Raw genomic sequence first — 26,500 nt, forward strand, 5'->3', positions numbered from 1 at the left:
ATATAAATAAAGTTTTCATTCATTCATTCATTCATTCATTCATTCATTCATTCATTCATTCATTCATTCACACACACACACACACACACACACACACACACACACACACACACACAGACCACACACACACAAACACACACACACACACACTCACTCTCTCTCACACACACACACACACACACACACACACACACACGACACACACACACACACACACACACACACACACACACAGGCCACACACACATACACACAAACACACACACACACACACACACACACACACTCACTCACTCTCTCTCACACACACACACACACACACACACACACACACACACAGTCAAAATAGCAGTTCCTATTCCAATATGTTTTATATAAATTTGTATATATATTTTAAACACATCATCCAATTAATCTGTGAATGAGGGGAGACACAAATTGATGATCATATAAACTCTATCTAACTCATCTCTATCCATTTCTCTGTAAGATTTCTCTAGGAAATGATGATGAAAATAAAGTGTTACTGTGTGTTTGAGTATTTAGTGTCTAATGACATTTCTGTTCCATGTTCACATATCAGATCTCCAGGTGCAGGTGACCAGATCCCAGTTCTCTAACCAGGCAGAGCTGAAGTGTCACAGCAGCTGTCGTCTAGCTGGTCGTCTTTCCTATGTCTGGCACAAGAATGGACAGACAATGAAGGGAGAAACTTCTTCTTCTTATGCAGGCAGCTTTGGTCCTGAAGACAGCTATTCCTGTGCTGTAAAAGGATATGAGGCTTTCCGCTCTCCTGCAGTGTGTGAGTTTACTCCACAGTGTGTCACTAACATAGCACCACCTGGTGCAGCCAGATAAAATACATGATAAAACACATCTAAGGGGACATTCAACCCAAAATCTTGCTGCAATTCATTCTCTATGTAAGCGCAAAGAAAATGCTCCGTGCGCTGTGTTTCGTGCACAATGGAAGCGCTCTCGACATGATTTTCATAGCATGAATGTCCCCTAAATGTTAAAGTTTATTTATGTTAATATAATTTCTTCCAGATGCTCCAAAGGACCCCTCAGTGTTGGTGAGTCCCTCTGATGAAACAGAGGAGGGCAATGCCAACCCAGCAGCTACTTACAGATATATATATATATATATATATATATATATATATATATATATATATATATATATAATATAGATAGATAGATAGATAGATAGATAGATAGATAGATAGATAGATAGATAGATAGATAGATAGATAGATAGATAGATACATTTTTATTTCTCTCATGCACCATATTCATGGTGCCCAACCCGTCTGGGCTGACAAGAGACAAATCATTCAAGTTCAACAATACAAACAAATCAACAAACAAGCTACAAAAAGCTCAAACATAAACAAGACAACACAGACAAACAACTTCTCCATTCTGAGTTTCAAAGCTCTCCCAATAAACCTGGCCAAACTGAAGACTTCGGGCTCTATCGTTGCAGCGGCGCAGTTTCTAGGCCGAGCGCCAGCCGCAGCGCAAAGCAGTGGGCGTGGAAAGGCGCACTTGATATCTTGGTATCGGCGCTAAACTCAGCCTCAACCATTATAACCACGCCTTTTAAGCGTAAAATTATGCATTGTCCGCTCATTGGAGAATTGCAGGGAAGAGACACACGCTTGCCTTTTAAGCTCCAATTCCTGGACAAATCCAGTAAAACCAGACAAAGCCAAGGGCTCCGCCGCCCCCCCCTCCCTTCATCCGGTCTGTCTATCTCCATATATAGGCTATTATTCCATATTATTATGCTTCTCAAACCAATCTAACTGCAGTTAAAATACTGCAAGCATGTAAATACCGTAAAATACCAATTATTAGCCCGGCGTTAATTGACAAAATATGTAGCCAGACCCCGCGTCAATATGGGACCTGCGGCAGTTTGGGACCTGCTTTAATTATTTTTGTACAAAAATATTGCTCAGCAAAGATTGTAAATAGTATGAAATTGTTTATTTAAACCATTTATTTTAATGAGTTGGCTACAGTCAGCACCCCACACGATTGCTTGTCTATGGGGAGAGCCGCGCCTCCCTCTCAGCGCAGCAGAGCACATTGCATGCCAGTTCTGGCCTGTACATGAAATCAAATAAAATTTGAGCTGAACTGTGACCTACCGGTATTTACCACTAAACTTTCTCCGCTGAAGGTGAGAGAACATGATCATCATGTGAGCAGATTATTTGTTGCATGCGCTGCCTCCTCCGCTGTTCATCACTCACGGAGCACCCTCTTCAGTAGCGCACATGTGAAAGAGCGGTGAAATAAATACCAATTAGAAGCGGACTTCTATGCCCGCTGGCAGGGAAATATACCATAGGCACATTTCTCAAAATAATTATTACACCAGAGATGTCGGTTTTAGTGTATAAAAATCTTCAGGAAATGCCTACACAATTTTCAGAATCATCAGATGTTGAGGGAAAACGAATTTTGATCAGCAAGTTTCGTGCATGTGTTTTTTTTCCTCGTTGTTCCCGTTTCCTCGTTGTTCGTATTCTTCATCCGATTTTTCTTCTTCATTGTGTTTGGGAGATGCATTCAACAGGATGTCGCAAAGGTAAAAAGAAAACATTGAAAAAACTAACCGGGCGTCAAATTGGGACCTGCTTTTATGTACAAAATATGTATCCAGACCCCGCTTATATATGGGACCCGCGGCAATTTGGAAGTCGGCTTCTAATTGGTATTTTACGGTACATGCCTATAATGTCAATTATCTGAATGAAATAATAATACATATTAATTAGGAATATTAGTAATATTAGTAGCCTAGCTAATTTCGGGGGGGGGGGGGGGGTAATAAAACGTAGAGCTATATTACACATAAATGGGGATTATTATGATAGCCTAAACTAAATTTATGAAACTGCATTACAGCTTCACCCAAAGCCTGAGAAGGGTTGCAATCTTATATTCTATTGTATTCTAAAGTATTTTTTTCTATATATTGTATTCTCCATTCACTTTCCTGTCCCCGGTGCACAGAATCCTGCTTTAGGCCTGCTTTTCAAAAGCGCAAAGCGCTAAAAGTAGGCCAGGTCGGAAGATGGCTGGAAGATAGCAATACGCCGGTATTTAGCGCCGACACGCCCACTTCGGCGCATTCAGGGACTCCGCCACGCCCATTCGGCCTAAAGCGCATTTGGCAGCCTAAAGCCTATTGCTATTTTCCCGAAACAGGCACAAGGCACGTTTTTTTGCGGTTAAGGCCCGTAATAGCGCCGATGGCCTGTGGGAGAATAGGGCCCTTCATCTCTGAATAGCCATTCCAACTTAGCATCATCTCCTGACCAAAATAGTTCAGCTTTCTTATTTTGCATTAACTGAAATAGAGACAATCTTGGTTCCTCGTATAGCATACAGTGAAACAAAAAATGAAATTCATCCACAACACCTAATTCACATACAGTACAAAGTCTCTCCTCCTCAGCAATAGAATTGAACCTAAAAGCAACAAACAAACTAAGCCCTCGTTCACACAGGACGCCGAACGTAAGCAGAACTGAAGCTTGAAGCAGCACGAGCTGAAGGTTCGCCTTACGGTGCAGCCACACTTGCGCGCCGTTTGACGCATGCTGACGCTGCTGCCCATTCACTTTGTATTGAACACGCTGCTCATCACCTCGCGAAGCATGCTGGGATACCAGACGATGCGGAGCAGGCTTGTGAAGCGACAGTGGGCGACAGAGGGGGCGGGGTGGAGTTTGACAAAGTACAAAGCTAGCCAATTTGAGCTCGTCCTAGGTCCTACCCTACCCTTCCTGTCCTCTTCTGCTTCCTCTCTACCACCAATTTTCAAAGAAGCAAAGTAAATCTAGCAGCAGCTAGCTTGGGAGCTAGCTGCTGCTTCCGGGTTTCCACGCCCACCAAGCGACGAGCGTCCATACAGCCAGGCGTCAGCATGCGTCAAACGACGCGCAAGCAGGGCCGGCGCCAGGATGAAATGACTGAGGGGGCTGTTATAACTGGCGAGGGGGCTGATTATTATTATTATTATTATTATTATTATTATTATTATTATTATTATTATTTTTATTTTTTATTTTTAATATGATATTTTTATATCGTAAAACATAGGTTATATACCCGCTATGCCCATTTCTGGACTTTTTAACCATAATAACCTCTGAAAAGCGCAATAACACAAGAAAGACTACTATTCAAAATCAAATAAAACATTTATTTCACAGCAGCAGATTAAGGCATTAATAGAGGTTCAAGGGTTCATAGGTTCAAATTTAATAAATAGCTACATCTCTGACACCTTGTGACAACCAAAGCACAGCAAATAGCGCTTTCCTGCCAATTCTGTAACAACAGAGCTATGTTTACAGGGGGTAGCCTACATCAACTTAAACTGATCAAATTTGATGAAGACTGCAGAAACAGCAGCCTAAACATGTCAGGTACAAACATTGCCTAACTGGCCTTTATAGATTAACTATTCTTTAAAAAAAAAAAAAAAAAAAAAAAAAAAAATTCAAGTGAGGGGGCCGAAAATTGAACTGAGGGGGCTAAGCCCCCTGAGGCCCCCTCGTGGCGCCAGGCCTGCGCGCAAGTATGGCTGCACCGTTACTGTTCACACAAGACGCCTCCTCTTTTCCTCTCAGCGCCTACTCTCACGCCTTGAAGCCGCCCACAACCTTCATTGACTTCATGCCTGGCTTGACGCATCACGCTTGGAAATTCGGCGTCAATCCTGAGTGATTGCTTCGGCGTGGCGTGAGTGTGGCTTTGGTGTGAGTGTGGCTTCACCGTGGTACGCGTGCGGGTGGTGTGAACGGCCTCGCCTGTTAACAAGGACGCCTAAATGAAACTTTGTTGGTTCAGCGTAGGTAGAGATTCGGTTGAGCGTTGCTTCGGCGTACTGTGTGAACGGGGGCTAACAAACAAACAAACAAACAAACAAACGAACAAACATCTTTAATATGTCAACTGTTTTGCTGAGCATGTTTTTTTCTGATCTGCCCTGCTTCACACTTCACTTCAGTGGGAGCTGCCAGTACAACCACAGTGTGTATGACTGTAGCAGTTGGAGATGAAGTGCCTTGCTCAGGGGCACAGTGACAGCAGATATTGATGGATGGGAGAGCGAGATTAGCTGTAATTAGCTGTAATTCAAACCATCAGACCTGTAGTCATAAGCTCACTCCAAATGTTCAGATGTTGCCTCCTACATCTGTACTACTAATAGTTTAATGACAGTATGTGTCATTGTTTAAAACAGTGGTTCTCAACCTTTTTGAGCCACGAACCTCAAAAAACTTTAAGCTGGGGTTTGCAACCCCCCCTCCCACCACTACTCAACCCAACGGCAGTGTGCACGCATTCACACACTGATTTCACTCACTCACTGAATTTGTTTTTATGGTTTATATAATGCATTAAATCATTGGTGTGGGAGATTTAATCATCAATGAAGAAAATGTATTTTATTTTACAATCATCCCGCATCCCCTCCCCCCCATTTACTGTATCTAATGACAGCCTGGGGGTCCCGGCCCCCAGGTTGAGAACCACTGGTTTAAAACATCCTTATTTCATTAATCCATGTTAATCCATGTTCTCCAGATGGTCCCAGGAACACCTCAGTGTTGGTGAGTCCCTCTGGTGAAATTGTGGAGGGCACTTCAGTGACTCTGAGCTGCAGCAGTGATGCCAACCCAGCAGCTACGTACACCTGGTACAAGAAGAATGACACCTCTCCAAAAGCATCAGGACAGACCTTCACCATCACTGACATCACATCTGAACACAGTGGAGAATATTACTGTGAGGCCAGCAACCCATTAGGAGCTACAACCCATCTAATCACTCTAGCAGGTAGAGTTATAAAAAATAATTAAGAAAGATTAATTCTGGAAATAAAGTAATTTGAGGTTAACTTTGCATGTTTTTGTTTTGTTCTATCACTGTTCTTAATGAATCATGTCTTTAGGTTATTGAAATCATGTTATTATTTTATTTTATTGTAATGTTACTATCAGGGGTGTAGTGGTAAATACAGAGGTGGCTAAACTATCCAAGGTGAGGTGAGGGCCCGTAGTCAATTGACAAAACCTAAACCTTACGTTTCAGTTTCAGGACAAACTGCGACTTTCTCGACATGCATAGTTATCTTTTTATTTGATCAAATTTACATGTGTACCCAGTGGCACAATTCAAACGGGATAAAGAAAGTAACGTCTGTCTCGTTCACCACCATTCATATTTTTTCAGACACTGGTACACAGAGAAAGGCAGGAAGTGTAGTTCACTTTGGCTCTCTGTACACTGAATGCAATACTATTTGAAATCACCACCAGGTGGTGGTAAAGAACCCAATACACCAATTCCAATACAAATATTATGTTCCCTTCATCTTTGTGCACCCACTCATCTAACTCTCTCTCTCTCTCTGACAAATGCTCTCTTTCTTCCTGCCTCTCTCTCCCCTCTTCCAGCTCACGCTGGAAGAGCCCAGGTCACTTCTCGCCCAGGTCACTTCCTGGTTTTGCCTGTGTCTGTGTCTGTGACTGTTGCTGCTGTTGTGCTGTTGGCTGTCAGTCTGCTGCTCCGCTACAAATGGAAGAGAAAGAGGAGGAGTGATAGTGAGTTACCTTCACACCCTGTCAATCTCTATCATCATCATCATCACTCACACACACAGACACACACACACACACACACACACACACACACACAGAGACACACACACACACACACACACACGCACAAACAAACAACCGTTGTACTGTCTGTCCACAGGTTCGCACACCAGGAGAAACTCAGACACCAGAAACGTGCAGGTGACTTTATTTTCTTTGTATCTATTTTTAAGGGGTGCAGCCACTTCTATAAGTGGCTTTGTGTGTGTATGGTGAGATTTGGGGGAGTTCACAGAGATCTGGGGAGACTGGCTCTGACTCTGCACAGAGAGAGAGAGAGAGAGAGAGAGAGAGAGAGAGAGAGAGATGTGTGGAGGACAATAGCTTTTTGTCAGTGATACACGCACGTCGCACGCACGCATACACTCAACGGTCACACGCACGACACATTCACGCACACACGCACAGTTTTAAGACACATCTGGAGATGAATGGCGAATTCATTTCCTCATTGGCGAGACTTTGGCACGGTATGAGAGAGCGGCTCGAAACACACACAATCCAGTAATGCACGTATACACACACACAGACATGCACACACACACACACACACACACACACACATGCGCGCACAGACACACACACACACACACACACAGACACACACACACACATGCGCGCACAGACACACACACACACACACACACAGGCATGCCACACAGCACGGATGGACGCGCGGACGGTTCAGACATGCACAAAATGCACAGCTCACTTCAACAACTGGGTGTGGTTTTTACTGACCTTGTTGTTTATATTCTATTGGCTTTGCCCTTTCAGAGGCTGTAGCCTATTGGATAATATCCCACGTGACACGTGTCCAGACCAGAGCCGTGTAGATAGAAGAGTCCCGACATCTCCATTCACTCCAATGGACCATTTTTTTTTTACTCTCAAGGGTTCCAGGAAGTAAGGTCCTGGATTAAGCAGCACTGTCGAGTTGCAGCAAAATAGACAGTTTGTGTTGTACTCTGAAAGGGTTTTTCCTGCCTTTGAATCAAATTGTACATTATCAGCTTAATTTTAGCATGCAAAAGTAGAGCGAGACCCATTCCTGGCTGTTCATTGGCTAATGAGACTCGCATTTTGGTCCTCCGCTGACGCCACTCTCTCTCTAGAGGACACTCGTCCAGACTGAAGATTTTTCATACTTGGTGTCGCCCCCTTTCACCGCATTTCATTTTCTTTTTTTTCATTTATTGAGTTTAAAATTACAGGGACAGCACACATTAATAAACATTTCTGTAAATGTGCCAGTTTAGCCATGTTGGCTAGTTTTCAACAATAGTCCCTGGGCAGGTATGATGGTGACAACTGCAAATACAAATACAAATACATAAAATACATTAGAACAGGAACAGCAGACACTGTAGCTACCTGTCGTGCCGCACACTTCATAAAATCAATAGAAATCACATAAAATAGCAGGGGATAACAATACAACACATAAAACAAAGCATGTCAGGATGTTATAGAGCATGGTCGCACACTTGATTGTCTCTCAACCAAGATTTGAAGTTGACTTTAAAAGAACAATAAGTGACACATAGTCTCTGCACTGTGATGGGAGACTGTTCCATGTGTGAGCTGCTGTCACTGAAAACGCTGCCTGTCCGAAGGCAGACCTCCTCAAAGGTATCATGCAATCCCCTCTTGCCACAGACCTGGTGCGTCTGTCATTGGTTGTTTTTTGCTTTTCTCATTTTTCATCACTTCTTCAACAACTTGGAGTCGAAAAGGGAGATGAACAATAGTCGCGCCCCCATTTATACCACACATGGTATAGTGTGACGCGAAGTGACGCAGTGAAAGGGGGCAACACCAAGTATGAAAAATCTTCAGTCTGCACACGTGTCACGTGGGATACTATCCAATAGGCTACAGCCTCTGAAAGGGCTGCGCCAATATCTATAAAGTATGGTTTACTTTAAAACCTTCGGTTTCCACCATGGCTTGTGCTTCCAAACATGACAAGAAGAAAGGAAAGAAAAGAGAGACACGAGGGAGAAAAGAAAGGGCAACACTCACCCAATTTGGTTGGAAAGTTAACTTAGCACTACTTTTGCTCCCCTAACATACTTTAACTTAATATCTTCACAGAAAGTGTTTACAGTGTTTACATTACACTCCTCTTTCAGCCAACATTTAATCAACGCAGGCATACTAAATCAGTTGTCTCTGTCTCTGCCTGGTGCCAGGACCAACAGCTGCAGCTTCTCCCCACCTCCTCTACCATTGAGACAGACCAGTCCTGCTCTCAACTGAAGCCCCGTCCCTCCATCTCCTCTACCAATGAGACAGTCCAGTCCTGCTCCCAACTAAAGCCCTGTGTCTCCACCCCCTCTACCAAAGAGACAGTCCAGTCCTCCTCCCAACTGAAGGAGGTGAGCAGCATTGTGTTGGATGACATGTCAATTGGCATAATTGCAGGGGGTCTGTGGGATTATTATGATTATTATTGTCATTATTATTATTATAGCTATTATTATTGTTACTATTATTATTTGTATTCTCATTATTATGAAAAAATATCTTTATAATCATTTTGGATTAGAAGAATTCAAACACTAATTATTTTTCCACATAATGATCATTATATGAAACAGAAACAGCCTATAGTCTGTCTGTATTGGATGGACAGTTTGAAGCCTTGAGTGACTCAATTGCCCATTTGGGCATTTGGGGAGGCAGCAAAGCCGAGTTACAGTGAAAATACAAGATATTTTAATATCTCACTCAATATACAGTAAGCGTGATATAGAGTGCCGCCCTCTTCTGGGTTCGGCATATACGCATCAAGAGATTATCCGCCATTCATTCTTCCATAGACATTTCTTAAAATGATTATGGAAATAGTTTTACTTGGTCAAACCAAGCGATTCACCTATATTTAAAATCAGGAGAGACCTATAACATTTCACCTGGATTTTCTTTAAGGGGGGGGGGTGATCGGTGTTGATAGTGGCCAAACATCAGACCCCCTTCTCACCAAACGCCAGCATACGCCATCAACTCGCATGTACTCGCACTCGCCCTGTCAAGCCCCGCCCCGCTGGGGTCATCCCTATGTTCCCCGGGTCCTATGTTCCCCGGTCCCACAAAAACGGGGAACATAGAACCCTTTCTATGTTCCCTGGGAGAGGTTAGGTTTTGGGTTAGGGTCTGGGGGAGGTTAGGTTTAGGCGTGGGGGGTGGGAGAGGTTAGGTTTTGGGTTAGGGTCTGGGGGAGGTTAGGTTTAGGGTTAGTGAAAAACGGGGAATATAGAACCCGGGGAACATAGAACCCGGGGAACATAGACATGATCCCGCACCGCTGCTGCAGCTTGGTTGGCTGCCTTGCTGTATTTCCGTCTTCGGTTTTGGCCCCTCCTCTCGTCTTGTCGCTTGCGATGTCCTGACGCCAGGTATCCCAGCATGCTTTGCAAGCTGGTGAGCGTCAAGATGGCAGCGAGGGAAGGAGGGGCATTTCGAAATCGACCAATTGAAGACGGAAATACAGCAAGGCAATACAAGACTGAATATAAGCAATGCATAGAAAAGAAATGCATAGAAAAAAATGCATATTATAGCATAGTAGGCTATGTGGTACCCTCTCATTGGCTATGTGTTTTGATGACACTCTAACCATGCCCCACCAATGAGAGACTGGTTTTATCCTGGTGGGAGTATTTAACCAGTCATCTACACCATGTCTCTGTTTGACTCTGAAGAAGACACTTTGTGTGTCGAAACGTTAGTCTGCTTGCACTTATTAAATTGCCTTAACTTTGACCGTGTGCTCCAGATTGTTTCTTTCTCATGTGTTCACTCAGTCCCCTTTTCTGAGAAGCACCGGTTGGGCGCAGTTCGTCAGCTGAAGCGCGGATTTCCCTCTGTTCTACAAATCTTTAATAATTGCATAATTACCCTAACCTGATGATAAAATATAATTTGCTTTTATCATGTTCTGCAGAATGCAGACCGACATGACACAGCTGAATTGATCACGCAGCAATATAAACAAGACTCTGCTTGGTTGCAGGTGACCGAGCAGCAGGTTCTAACCCCGATCAACAAGAATGATCCAGTGGAGGAGTTGTCTAAAGGTAAGTGATGGGAAGGTAACAAAAAATATGTGGGGGAAAAAAACATAGAATTGGCACATTATTCAGAGACACACTATCTCATGAATGTAGTTATAATACAACACTATGTATCAACAACTTGTCTAAAGTGTGGGCGGTATCATTTTGACTTGTACCCCATTGTTATTCTACATAGATAATAGATGTGTTGAAAACAGACACCCAAACTTTTGTGAAGCTCTTTGAGAGACACCTCAGTAGCCACATGAGGGATTGGACTCATCCTCAGGCCATCTAGTTAGACGATGAACATCCTAACCACCAGCCAACTGCCACCAAAATATTATACAAATTCAGACCGTCTTTACCAGTCAAATTGATTTCTTAGCCATCGCAATAGTTTCAGAACAGGATGGATTGGTTGAAAACCAGCTGGTGACCTGAAAAAGTGCTCAGTACTTTACCAGCCACAGCTGAGATTAAGCAGCATTTGACTGGTGATACGGTGATAAGGACAAAGAAGATACTTGACCACTCCTGCCTGGCAATTATATTTTTCTTCGGTCGAACATATAGGCCTAGACCTGTCAGAAAACCCAGCCTGGTATTGTGGTGTATCCCTGTACCTATTTTCTGATTACTGTCACTACATGAAGAACACAGCAGTATGATATGTCTGATAGAGTCTAAATAAATAAATAAATAGTAAATAGACATTTATCATGTATTTTACTACATGAGGAACACTATGGGCTCTATTTTCCCACTGGCGTTAGACGCAAAAAAAACGCGCCTTGCGCCTGCCTCGGGTTTTAGGCCCCGAAATGCGCTTTACGCTGAAGAGGCGTGCCGCAGTGCCAGAATAGGCCGGAATGGGCGTTTCGGCCTTAAATACCGGCCTAACGATATCTTCCCCCCCTGGCGTTAATTTAGCGCTTAGCGCTTTTCAAAACCAGCCTACCGTAGTCATTTTTAAACTTCCCAAAAAGCTGTTTTCAAGCAAAAAAACAAACTGTTATAAATAAATTGCATCTAACGCGGAAGAGAGAAAAAGTGGGCGTGGTGAATAAGGCGAATAGGCGCGAGCGTTTTGCAATGAAACTGTAGAAAATACCAAATAGCTGTAAGGACTCAATCTCCAACAATACGACTCCTCCACACCGCCCACTTGAACTTTACCCTACTTCACCTCATCAACTCAATTACACACCATGTACACTGGACTTATCACACACACACACACACACACACACACACACACACACACACACACACACACACACACCTTGTACTTGTACTTGTACCTGGACTTATAGCACACACACACCTTGTACTTGTACTTGTACTTGTACCTGGACTTATAGCACACACACACCTTGTACTTGTACTTGTACCTGGACTTATAGCACACACACACCTTGTACTTGTAATTGTACCTGGACTTATATCACACACACCTTGAACACAGAACACAAACCTGCAAATAAATACACATTGAAATGTACCATCATTGGTGGTGTATGTATGCCATTTCCAAACCCACACTTTACAACAGAAACCTTTGATCATATTGTAATTCTTTAAAATAGTGCAGAGGCAAGTTACAGCTTGATCTTATAACTCAATCATTTTTCACTCCCTTTCTTCTCAGGCGTGGACTTTGTGGATAAATACCGGCAAGAGCTGATCAAGAAAGTGAAAATGGTCGACTCAATCTTGGATCCCCTCCAGCACAAGGGCGCTATCAATGAAGAATCTTACGACACTATCAGATCAAAACCTACCCGTCAAGGTCAGATGAGGGAACTCTATGCTTTTCTGACAACAGCTAAAGCCAAAAATGCCTTCTACGAAGCCCTTCAGAAAGAGGAGAAGTTTCTTGTGGAAGAGCTCACTAACCATGACTGTCATGGTTAAATTCATTTTCAGACGAAACATGACAAGGTCTATTTGAGCCAAATATTTTTTATATGGAACAATTTTATATCATCAGGGAAATATCCACGTACCATATCTTTATGTGTTTCAACTTCTAAAAATTGCTGTTTGACCCATGGCTTTATTTCATTCAATGTTAATATGAAAGCCGTTAAAGCTCTCATACATTAGATAAATTAGTTAAAATGTGTGTGTGGAGTACAGTGTCATGGCCACCATACATTCAGGAGAAGAGGAGGGAGTGGGGGACTACCTGCGACGTCTCCGACGGAGAGGGAACAGGCCGTCCGCCTCTACCCTCCATGATACTCAGCAATGTGAGGTCATGGAGGAAGAAAATGGACGAGCTGCGGATCAACGCTACAGCCTGTTACGAGTAGCGTGAGTCATCTATCATGGCGTTTACTGAGACGTGGCTCTATCGTGATATTCTGGACACTTTGTGTGAGTTGGAGGCGTTCTCTCTCATTTGCTCGGACAGGAGTGAAGCGTCGGGGAAAGGGGTGGGGAATTTGTGTTTTTATTAATGACAATGTGATGGATGTGGACAATGCTACTGAAACTGTTACTGATTATATTCAATTTTGTGTGGACAATGTGATACCTCAGAAAGAAATAACTGTTTACCCTAACAACAAACCATACATACAGAGCCGGTCGGCCCTATACGCACACTACGCAGCGTGCGTGAGGCCCCATAAAGCAGAAAAAGGCCCCGCCCCCGCAGATCAGAAAGAAATTGCGTTGATCAGAAGTGACAACTAATCTATCCTTCCATTGCAACATCAGCGCACACAGGCAGCAAGCCTGCTGCCATTTTGGCCTGGAAGAGACACCTCCAATTGGCAGTCACGGTCCTGTGCTGTTGTCCCATTGCCGAAAAAAGTAAATGTTTCAAGGCTTCTTGCCTTCAACACTCTTTGGCAGTTTGTACGCACGCACCCTCGCCTTCCCCAAACAAGTGTTTGTTTAGCATCCATGGAGACAGTACAAGTTTGCTCTCTGAAATATGAAGCGTGTTTATCCCTCTGGCCATGAACAAAAGAAGAAGAAGCAGCGTCAAACTGAACTGCGACAACAGCAGTCAGGTAGGCAAGACATGTGTTGCACACTGACAAGCTAACCTCATGTTTGTTGAGGTGCTAACGCAGCTTGCAATCTCCCTCTCTAGCTCGCTGTAGTCTGTGTATGTTTGCTAACCTAGTGCATGCTTGTTGTTGTAATGCTAGCCACAGTTACAGGAAAATGACACAGCAGCACTAGCATTTATTCAGCAAAATAGACAGGATCACTCCTCATAGATCGATAGACACAGACAAACAGACAGACAGGCAGGCAGGCAGACAGACAGACAGACAGGCAGACAGACAGACAGACAGACAGGCAGGCAGACAGACAGACAGACAGACAGACAGACAGACAGACAGACAGACAGACAGACAGACAGGCAGGCAGACCGACAGATAGAGACAGACAGACAGATAGAGACAGACAGACAGATAGATAGATAGATAGAGACAGACAGACAGACAGACAGACAGACAGAGACAGACAGACAGATAGATAATATTCTCAGGGAGAAAATGATCTTCCTAGTTGGGGGTGGTGCACTGTGCACACAAAAAAGAAAGACACAATGCAAAATAACAGCAAAACAACAAGGCCAAAAAGTACATTGACAATAATAAACAAGACAATCTATAGTCTATCAAACTCAGTGAAGATTTAGTTAAAAGTCTACTCTGCCCTAATGCAAGATGGAAAGCAAGGTATTGACATTAACTAAATAGCTATTGATTAAATATCAACTTAAAACTGTTGGGCATACTGTAAGCTAATTGCACAGTTGTATATGTTTAATATTTTTTTACTGTACTACTATTTTGAGAGAAAGCTGCCTGCAGCCATACTGTATAGCCTATAGGCTTATGTTTACATTAGAGAAAGCTGCCTGCAGCCATACTGTATATAGCCTATAGGCTTATGTTTACATTTACAATTAGCCAAAGATAATTGTGTGAAGACTAGACGAATTACCAGGCAGCAGAGCCAAAGCTCAGTGCTCATTTTTCTACATTTTATATATTCTACTATTTCTTGTTAATATTCACTTATCTTAAGATTATATTCAAAATATTATATTCAATAAATAATGTTTGTTTATAGCTCATTCTGTTCTGTATGACTACTTACTCTGAGATTGACAGATGGAGCAAACTGTTTTAAAGGAGGGAGGATTGCAGTGGTGCACTGAGGGTGTCAGGTGTGACTGTGTGGCCAGGTAGGAGGGCCCCTTAGCAGAATCTTGCTTAGCGCCCCTGGGAGGTCAGGACCGGCACTGCATACATAACTAAAGAGGTCAAAAACTGCATTCATCATAAGATATTGGCAGTGATGGGCAAGCTACTTGGAAAATGTAGTAAGCTAAGCTATCAGTTACTCTCAATTAAATATAGCTAAACTACATTGAAGCTATCCCCAGAGAAATGTAGCAAGCTAAGCTACGAGCAACATGGCAAAAGCAGCTTGCTACATCAAAGCTACTTTTTTCTCACATTGAATTAACTTCATGTAGAACAACTTTCAACCAAACAAATAGGCAGGTAAAAGAAAATATAATTTTGATTGTTTATTATATTATAAAACACACTGAAACTCTCACTGGCACAATATTCAAAAACAGACAATAAAACCTGAAAGTCTTCTTCATCACTGCCAGTGGTTCCCTCTGGCTCTGCCATCTTTCAAAGTTCGTTGCTGATGTGACTTCGCCAGCACATGACATATTTTGCCCTACCCTTAACCAATCGTCAGTCTTCATTGCCTAAACCCAACCCAGTCAGAGGCAGAGTAGTGCTGGGTCTTGCTGCAAGAGAGGCAAGGATGCTAAAAAGCAAGGATGAAACAACAACACTGTCTTGTTGTCCGTCATAATGGAACTGGAAGTGCTTTATTGGCTACACAGGCACACTTGACATATGCAATGTCTCCTCCTGTTTAATCCAAACCGCAGCAGAAATCTCCACTGCGTGCTTTGCTCATGGATTTTCTCTGGCGAGTAGCTTGTAGCTTTTGCGGGAAGCTACAAGCTACTTGGGTCTATAAATAGCTTAGCTACTGAAAAAGCTACTTGGTTCAAAAGTAGTGAAGCTACCACCAAGCTACTGAGAAATGTAGTTAAGCTATGTAGCTTCACTACTTGTAGCAAGCTACTGCCCAACACTGGATATTGGCTGGGTTTCCCAAAAGCTTCTTAGCGCTAAGAGGCTAATTTAACCCTTCTTAAGGCCCCCTTAAGAAGCAAACGTGTTTCCCAATTGCTTCTTTACGAAGGCATGCGTTTCCCAAAAGCTTCTTAGCGCTAAGAAGCTTCTTTGACCCTTCTTAAGGCTCCCGTAAGAAGCCAACGAAGCCAACGCGTTTCCCAATTGCTTCTTAGCCTAAAATGATCTTCCGTTAAGAAGGCTGCGTTTCCCAAAAGCTTCTTAGCGCTAAGATGATCTTTCGTTAAGAAGGTTTTGTAAGAAGGGTCTGGGGCATTCTTAACACCTTCTTAATGACGAAACACTGGCAGATCCAGCCGCGTCAGGCAAAAGGAGATACTTGTGTCCACTGTTCCTCTTGTGTTTTTCCCTTTTTCCTTTCTTTCATGCACCCTTTAGTGTTTAAAATTGGGGAACACTTGAAAATCTCCCCGGTATGTATGGTTACTTGTGTTTTAAATGTTTTACCGTAGGCTATATTCCTCTAATCAGAATGGATTCCTTTTATAATAAGAATGTTGTGGATTTATATAGCACCTTTCACAGAACCCAAGGTCGCTTAATTTCTGTAGTGTTTCTCGCAATTTTGTTGTATGCTGTGTATATAAAGCAATTTGAACTGCAGTCCATGTCTGAAATAAATAATGTTTAATAGAAGAAGTTCTTGTTTAACATGACCACGATTAGGTTATTCTACAACAGTGTTTCTCAACCACTGGGTCGTGGCCCACTGGTGGGCTCAGAGTGCCATCTAATGGGCCGCAGAGGACCTCTCACATCGAGATGGTGGACAGCTCCAGTTAAGATGCTTCTTAAGAGCCTTCTCTTTTTTTTTACTTCTCTTCTGTTAAGAAGGCGTTTGGGAAACACTTCTTTGGAGCCTTCTTAACTCCTTAAGAAGCTTCTTAACTCAGAAGCTTCTTAACTCTTAAGAAGCTTCTTTGTTGGGAAACTCAGCCATTGACATTTAAGAACCGGGATAGAATGCAATTGAAAGCAGTACAAAAGGAGCTTAATCATATGCTTAGAGAAGCTATAGGAGGAGGCACAAGGAGATGATCGAACAGAACTTCTCTGCAATGAGCTCCAAAAAACTGTGGGACACTCTGAAGGCAATCACTAATATGACCGCAGCTAACAAAAAAAGTGCCTCAGTACCTCTGATGACCTGCAAAAAGCAAATTAATTAAATGATTTTTACATGAGATTTGAAACCCAGGACTTTTCTTCTGAATGTAAAAAGGTTTCAGATAATATCTCGATTACTGACCAGGAGGTTGGTGATTATTGACCCTCACAAGGTCCAATCACTTTGTAAGCAGACTTGCACTAAGAAGGCCACATGCAGGCCAGATGGCATTTCTGCATTTCTGCTCAAAACATGCTCAGAGGAGCTGACATCAGCATGGTGCCCCGTCTTCCAGAAATCTGTGGACTGGCACACCATCCCCACCCTCTGGAAGAAGTCAATAATTACACCTGTTGCCAAAACGTCTTGCCCTGAAGAAAATCATGATTTTACACCTGTTGCATTGACATCCATTGTTATGAAATGTTTTGAGAGGATCATGGTGTCACTGCTCAGGAATGAGGTAGACGTATTTTTAGACCCCTTTCAGTTTGCTTACAAGCAGGGGCGTGGCACAGATGATGCTATTAATAGCATCACACATCTGGTCCCATGGCTTATGCACGCTTATTGTTTGTCGATTTTAGTTCAGCTTTTAATACTTTGCAGCTTCATATGTTGATTTAGAAACTGAAACAGATGAGTGTGAAAAACTGTGAATCCCTTTATTTTAAAATTGTATTTTTTCTCGTTTAAAGCTGCATTCAGCGATGTGTTTGTGTTCAAATAAGTGTTAAATGGCTCTATATTCTGATTCTTGATACATTTTTATTTTACTTCTTAGCAGTGTGGATCGTACACGTATAGTCCTCTTTGAAATGGCGACTGCAAACTCGCAGATCCAAGTGAGCTGTAATGTAGCCGTTCTGCTAGCTATGCTAATGCTAGCTACCCAGAGACTGGCCCAGCCTGTTTCAAGGGGGCTGTTTGCAGTGTCTAAGCTAACGTTAGGCTAATTGTCTGACCTGGTGGTCGCGTTTGTGGTGTTGTGGCTTTTTGTCAATATTGGACAGTAAATATGCCTTCTTGCGATGCAGTTGGTTGTATTAACCGTACCTCAAAGAAAGGTGGTTTCCACTTTTTTCGGTGAGTGAATTAAGTTGTCGGTGGTCACTGCTAATGTTTGACCACGGACTGTAAATAGCGTTTTCCATAGCCATCTGTGCTAATAATGCTAGCATAACAGTATCGTTCACACACACTGAATATACATTACCGAAATGCTAGACTTGATCATGGACTTAATGTTAATCAAAAACTGCCGCACTCATAACGTTAAGGTGTGTTTGACCTAACGATAATATAAATATTAACGTTAATGCAATCCTAGTTGTTTAGCTAGATACGCTACCTAGATGTTTATTTTTAGTATTACTATAAGAGGTATTCTGCGATTAACGTTAACGTTGACTTGGATTTATTCATCAAAACTTTCATAATCCTTACTACTGTACTGACATCAGGTAACAAGCTGGAATGTCAATTCTTCGAGCAAATCTAGGTACATTTCAGACTTTAACGTAGTGTCCAGTCTTGTCTGAGGTGAATGCAAGTGAACTATATTTTCCAATCCTGTCTTTGAATAAAAGTTGTACATTGTGTTATACTTTAAAACCATGTCTCTGCTCCCTTATTTGTGTTTACAATTACAACAAATCTGTATGGTTTATCTGTTGGCATTAAACCGTGGTATTTCCTTGGGTGATATTCCATATTTGTCATTAGACCTGTTCACATCTGCATTTTGTACAAATTGGGCTAAATTTGCAATGGTAAATCAAAGCCACATGTGAGATATCACAAGTACTTTTATTAAAACACCAACCAAAATAAAATGCAAAGAGAGGTTTCCTTCTCTAACTATTGGTGCTTTCACAAAATATTTACACAATGAGATTTTTAATACATAATCATCGATAACGTGGATAAAGACTTCGATGGTGATGACGTCGATGATGACATCTGCAGCTGCTGGACGAGAGACCGAAGACCAGTCCACCTGAAGGAGATCCACAAGACCTTCCAGCACGCCACAGTGCCACACTCACCCAAGATAAACGCTGCTGTAGGAGGAAAATAAAGTATGCTTCAGGGAATGACATGAAAAAGTTACATAATGGGGTGGCTATACATTGTTGTTTCACAGTAGCTAATATCTGGCCATAATTCTGCAATTGCCCACTATATGCTTAGTACGTTATCATAGCGATAATGTCAATAACAGATACATCTTTAGTTCAAAGTTTTTATTGTAATTTCGTGTAAAATTAGTCTCTAAAACCCAACGATCTATGGTCCAAAACTTTGATGCAACCTTACACATCCCTCTCGTTCCTCGGCATATTCAGTGACTTCTTCAAGAAGAAATTGGCCTCTCGCTGTAGCAGAGCGATCCATCGGCAGCTGCACGATGCAGAATTTGTCCCCGCACGGGGAGCCTCGGGGCCGGCCTCTGGTTCGTCTCCGGCGGCCTGTTCAACTGCCTCTCCTTCCATATGGTGCAATTCCTCTGCACTGTAGTCTGGCTCATATGGCGTTAAGTAGCCCTGAATGTCAGAGTTTATTAGCACACTTTGGAAATCGTCTTCATCCATATCAAACTCTTTCAATTTCACCAGGAATATTTCCTTCAGCCATGCATGGTTTAGCCATGGTGAGCTAGTTAGCTCCAGACCGATGCGGGCAGAAAAGATGGCTGACGGAGTGTTTTGATTTTGGAGCTGTGGAGGTGCGTGGAGGCCCCCTAGAGGCGGCACACACACAAAAGAGTTGTAGTTCTAATCGACATTTCCGCATGTGTAATGCGCGGCCGTGACGCGGTCGTGACGTAAAACGCGTCAGAGCGGTGCAGAGTGAATGGGAATGAAAAGGCAGTACAGCCAAGAGGGTTTACTGAGGGGAGGTAAAGGCTGCCCATCTACTCATACTACTGGCATTGTAAGGATACATCTACTCATACTACTGACATTGTAAGGATACATCTACTCATACTACTGGCATTGTAAGGATATCTACTCATACTACTGACATTGTAAGGATATCTACTCATACTACTGACATTGTAAGGATATCTACTCATACTACTGACATTGTAAGGATACATCTACTCATACTACTGACATTGTAAGGATATCTACTCATACTACTGACATTGTAAGGATACATCTACTCATACTACTGACATTGTAAGGATACATCTACTCATACTACTGGCATTGTAAGGATACATCTACTCATACTACTGACATTGTAAGGATACATCTACTCATACTACTGACATTGTAAGGATACATCTACTCATACTACTGACATTGTAAGGATACATCTACTCATACTCCTGACATTGTAAGGATATCTACTCATACTACTGACATTGTAAGGATACATCTACTCATACTACTGACATTGTAAGGATACATCTACTCATACTACTGGCATTGTAAGGATACATCTACTCATACTACTGGCATTGTAAGGATACATCTACTCATACTACTGACATTGTAAGGATACATCTACTCATACTACTGACATTGTAAGGATACATCTACTCATACTACTGACATTGTAAGGATACATCTACTCATACTACTGGCATTGTAAGGATACATCTACTCATACTACTGACATTGTAAGGATACATCTACTCATACTACTGACATTGTAAGGATACATCTACTCATACTACTGACATTGTAAGGATACATCTACTCATACTACTGACATTGTAAGGATACATCTACTCATACTACTGACATTGTAAGGATACATCTACTCATACTACTGACATTGTAAGGATACATCTACTCATACTACTGACATTGTAAGGATACAAATCTGGTTGAAAACCGGTAAAGCCATCCTTTAACTACTCATGGAACTGACCGACTAATCAGTAACTAATGATTAACTAGTGAGGTCTCCAGACCAAATTTCAAGCAAGAAGGCCACTCATGCATAATCCGATCACCCCCTGACGTCAGTCAAGTTCTAGTATCACGTGGTCAGTCAAAGTCCTAGTATGACGTCTGCAATGACGTCAGATATGACGTCAGTTAATTATCATATATATAGCAAGGGTTCTACGTCACCTCTCTCTCTCTGGCCGATCATAGCAGCAGCTAGCTTCACGGCAGTCCATCTCCCCTGAAGCCGTCCTCCGAAGCGTTGTTTTGCCCCACCCACCTCCCCAGTCCGCCACCAACGAGTCTTGACTCCTGATCCCCCACGGGGGGGGGGGGGGGGGGGGATCTCCTAGCCCAGAGGTTCTCAAATGATTTTCAGCCAAGGACCCCTTACAAGATAGAAAATATACCAGGGACCCCCTCATTCTGATTTGTGATTTTGGGCTAAGCTTAATTGTTTCCATGGTAAAATGCTTGACTTTTAAATTGATAGGTTTGTTAGATTAGCATGTAATCCATGAACCCTTTTAGTTTAAAAGCATAAAATATTTTCATTGAATTATGAAGCTTTTGCACACACACACAAAAAAAATGTTTTTATTTTTTATTTCCCTAAAAACTTTTCGCGGGGGGGGGATCTCCTAGCCCAGAGGTTCTCAAATGATTTTCAGCCAAGGACCCCTTACAAGATAGAAAATATACCGGGGACCCCCTCATTCTGATTTGTGATTTTGGGCTAAGCTTAATTGTTTCCACGGTAAAATGCTTGACTTTTAAATTGATAGGTTTGTTAGATTAGCATGTAATCCATGAACCCTTTTAGTTTAAAAGCATAAAATATTTTCATTGAATTATGAAGCTTTTGCACACACACACAAAAAAAAGTTTTTATTTTTTATTTCCCTAAAAACTTTTCGCGGACCCCCTGGCAAAGTACCACGGACCCCTGGGGGTCCCCGGACCCCCATTTGAGAACCACTGTCCTAGCCTATGCAGATGCCCTCCATCGTGCCTCAAGAGCAGCGCCACTGGCCAATGGAGTCATGCGCCAAAGTATTTGCCATGCAACTAAATAAATAAAGTTTGTTAAATCCTACCAACTGGCCTCTCATGATTGAACTACATTCACAGCTGACATTTAGTAATCATTAAGTAATGATTAACTACTCTACTCAGGCACTTAGATACTAATCATTAACTAATGACTACCTACTCATTAACTATGATTAACTAGTGATTGACTAATGACGAATTATTCATTAACTATACTCATTAACTATTAGTTAATGATTAGTTTACTAGTAACTACTACATTATTTGTGTATGTTTATGTAAAGTGTTACCCATAAAACATATATTGAACATAAAGAGGCTATGTTGAGATTTAAAGCCAGATGAGCACTTGCCTGACTAGATGTGTGTATGGGGATGAGAGCTGAGCCATAGGATCATCTTTAGGGGCCATTGATGTCGGACACAAATCTTTTCCCATGTTAAGTAATATTGTTCTAACCTGCCCAACATAGCAAAAGATAGCCGTTCATAGGCTGCCTCCCTGGCCAGCAGAGTATGCCAGTCAGTGGTTGATGGGCTGACTTCCATTGCTGGACAAGTAGTGTCCTGCCCAACATGATGGCCTGCGGTCTGGACCCATTCAGTATACAGTAAGTAGAAGAGATTGTGCCTTTCAGGACCGCAACAGAAATAAACAAATGGAAAATGGAATATCCCAACCAATAATTTTCTGGAGATAATTATGAACTGCTGTCCAAAAGTCACACACTGTTTAGGGCAGGGGTGCCCAAATTCTTTCCCATGAAGGGCCAAAACTCAATCTGGGTGGAGGGCCGAGGGCCAAAAATAAACGTTGTGGAATTACATTAAAATGTATTGTGTTTTATAGAAAATTAACATTCTAAATCTAAAATAACATTTCAATATAATAATCTACTTTTTATCTGTTTGGTAATTGTAATAATTTGCGATTGGTTATATATATTTAAAAAAACATCTGCATTTGTGGGGAGCTTAAACATTTAATCAGTAAACACCCAGTTAAAAACAGTTGTATTTTCCACCTTTGTAATCAAGAGAGAAATTTGACTTAATTCACAACTTGAAAAATCCTCAAGGTACTTTGAAAATCAGCTTTATTGTCCATCTTTTGTAAACAATTTGCCATGACAATTTGCAGGGATGCAATCTCAGGAGTGAACACAGTATATCCGCAGCCACATTCAGACACTGTTTCACAAAGTCACCACATGAAAAAGCTCATCCACCCTTTGCAATCAGTGCAGATATCTGATAACTTGCCCGAGTTGCATTCTGGATAAAAAATTGCAAACTTGGCCCGCGGGCCCCAAATTGGTCAGCACTGGTTTAGGGCACCTCCAGCAACCAGGGTCACCCTTCAGCTTCGCCCTATATAACTTAGAGGGGGTCCAATACATTCTGTTAATGATCTTCAATTGGATTAGCCTTGTGCGAATATCGCGTGACATTTTGCATTTCGCAGGACTTCCACCCATTCCTTTTCCGTAAAGGTGGCACCAAGATCTGTTTCCCATACAGTTTTTTTTATTATTCTATGCTTTTGTAAAAGCATAGAATAATAATAAAAATATGCTTTGTGACCTCCACCATAGGCCAAGCTAATTGAGGAGGGGGGTCTCTGCACTTTGAGGGGCCGAAGGGGGTTTGAAGGTAGATTTGAACAGACTATGAGTTTGTACATAGCGCCAGTATTGTCGTTTGTGTAGGTGAAATTCGGCCTGTAGGTCAGCAAAGGATTTGAGTTCCTGCCCATTGTAAAGGTCACTAAGCACTGCAACCCCCCTGTACCCAATCTTGGAGGCACCACTTCAGCAGGATATTGCAAGTTTTGGTGAGGGATTCCTATATGAGGGAAACCCCCAGGGGGCATGGGGAGAACATGCAAACTCCACACAGAAAGGCCCTTTTGATAGGGCGGTGGGGGGTACGGTGGTGCAGTGGTAAGCGCTGTCGCCTCACAGCTCGAAGGTCCTCGGTTCGAATCCCACCTGGGACGTTGTGAACGCTGAAGGAATGCGTGCCCGTCCGCATGTCCTCGAGTGCCCACCGCCCGGGTGGGGTCGTCAAAAAGGGCCCTTCTGTGTGGAGTTTGCATGTTCTCCCCGTGCCTCCCGGGGGTTTCCTTCATATAGGAACCCCCTTTACCAAAACATGCAATATCCTGGTTGCTAATGTGGTTCCTCCTCTGGTCGTTAAGGGCGCCTGTTCGGAGGGAGGGGAACTGGTTGGAATAGCGTGAACCTCCCACGTGCTATGTCCTACCGGTGAAGCTTCCCCTGTCAGGTGAAAAGAAGCGGCTGGCTAACTGCCCATGTCTCGGAGGAAGCATGGAGCCAGTTTCGGCTCTCCCCAGATCGGCAGAGGGTGGAGCAGCAACCAGGATAAATAAATTAAATTAGCACTAATGGGGGATAAAAATGGGATAAAAAATCGGGGAGGGGGGGAAAGAAAAAATAAAGGCCCTTTTGATGACCCCCACCCGGGCGGTGCATGGGCACGGCGCTCACGGCGACCCGGTTGGGAATCGAACCCAGGACCTTCTAGCTGTGAGGCAACGGCGGTGCCACTGCGCCACCGTGCCCCCTTCTTCCAGACGGTCTTAAGGCATGACATTACAGGATGAGACTGAGCACTTGGGGTCAGAGAGGCTGAGAGCCATGGGTCAATGACATGGTCATTGTCTGTATTCCAATCTTAGTGAGTGCAGCTTTACATTCGCTTTGAGAGTAAGTAGAGGAAATCAAGAGACAGGACTATGTGCTGTGTGAGGGGTTTATTAATCAATATCAACCTTACATCCACAGGAGAAAGCGATATGGGATATCATCAGTGATGTCACTCAACCTAGTTTTAGATTAAACCACGCCCCAAACTCATTTAATTGGTCGCCGCAACTGCTTCCTCCTGAAAACGTGTGGCAAGTAAAAAAAGATGTGGTTAAGATTAGGGTTAGGGTTTTCTTATTTAACTACGACCATAACCAAACCCTAACCCTAACCAAATTGTTGTACTTGCCTAAACCTAATGTTTGAAAATAAGAAAAATGTGTGTGGTTTGACCGGGAATCAAACCCCAGTCGTCAAGGTCACCTTACCCATTAAGCCACGAGCCAAAGCTTACCTGAGCTGAACTCCCACCCCTAACCCAAATTTTAATTAAAAACATTTTTTTTTAATGTAATGTAATGTAATTTTATTCAGTCATCATAAATAACAAAATCACAGTATAAACAAAATCAAATCAACCAGAGACTGAACAGGCTCAGGTAGAAGCAAAATGCTTATATTAAGCCTGACCTAATTTCTACTCAATTAAGCTTTCCTCCAACATAAAATAAAAAACAGAAAAGTAAATTTGCAACAGTCAATGTTTACAACACAGAAAATATATATATATATATATATTTTTTTTTAAACAGCATCAGAAAATTTATTCACACTTATAACCTTCAAAAATAGCTTCAGAAACCATTTTTTTGAAAACCAAAAGCGAATTACACATCTTCAAATTTATATGTGCATCATTCCAAACTTTTACCCCAACAATGGAAACACATCTCCTTTTAATCTTTTTTAGCTTTTTGCACATTAAACTTGCACACACCTCTTAGATCGTACTTGCTGTCCCGTATTGAAAATAACTTTTGCACAGAGAATGGGAGTGACCTTGATTTTGCTTTAAACATTATTTGCATTATCTTATAATAGAACAAGTCGTTAAATTTCATAACATGGGAATTTAGAAACAGTGGATTTGTGTGAGCATAGTAATTCTTTTTATTAATGATACGTATGGCTCGTTTTTGTAGAACAACTATTGAATTTAGAGTTGTTTTAAAGGTTGATCCCCAGAGTTCTACACAATAAGACATGTGACGCATGTTTTCAGGAAGAAGCAGTTGCGGCGACCAATTACATTAATTTGGGGCGTGGTTTCATCTAAAACTAGGTTGCCAAAAAAAAATACACGTCCTCCTGACCATGAACTGTGGGATCCATCAGTGCAATAAAGGGCTAAATGTAGCATATTCAGCCTAATTATAACATAATAATAACAGAGTATCCTATGACAAATGGACAATGCATGTAATCCCCATCTGTGCGATCACTAACATCTTGTTTCTCCAGATCTGGCACATTTAAACTGAGCATCAGCATAAAGCATGCAGACAGGTTGGAAAGGTTCATGTTAGAGGCATTTTGAACATGGTATGCTCTGGTGAAATAAAATCCATCTCCTTGCTCAGCTTTAACATGACGGTAGTTTTCAATTGTTTTGAGAGAGAAAAAGTCGCTCCTCGGGAAGCCCTTTGTAGTTGTGTGCTGCGTCGGCTCCGCTAGGCCGGAGGCGGGGGGTTTAGCGAAGCCGCGGTGTTGCCTGGTGAGTGGCTGCCGGGGTAGTGGGCTGGCTTCTCTTCTCCCCTTAGCGCAACTCCCGTCCCCCGCGCAGTGCATGC

At 42.4% G+C, this 26,500-nt stretch overlaps 1 protein-coding gene across 1 annotated transcript in view; it reads right to left on the reverse strand.

The window, feature by feature from the left end:
- Positions 1-26,500, reverse strand: part of LOC310775871 (uncharacterized protein) — a gene marked incomplete at its 3' end in the record, with an annotated part of 61,280 nt that overhangs the window by 14,048 nt on the left and 20,732 nt on the right. Inside the window, exons 6-7 of the mRNA XM_083635998.1 lie at positions 6,448-6,603; positions 5,787-5,793 (exon numbers count right to left, since the gene is read on the reverse strand). Of these exons, the coding sequence (XP_083492124.1) occupies positions 5,787-5,793; positions 6,448-6,603 (163 nt within the window). The remainder of the gene's footprint in view (positions 1-5,786; positions 5,794-6,447; positions 6,604-26,500) is intronic.

This window comes from Poromitra crassiceps (assembly GCF_964638095.1).
Source record: "Poromitra crassiceps genome assembly, chromosome: 4".
NCBI classification, from domain to species: Eukaryota; Metazoa; Chordata; class Actinopteri; order Beryciformes; family Melamphaidae; genus Poromitra; species Poromitra crassiceps.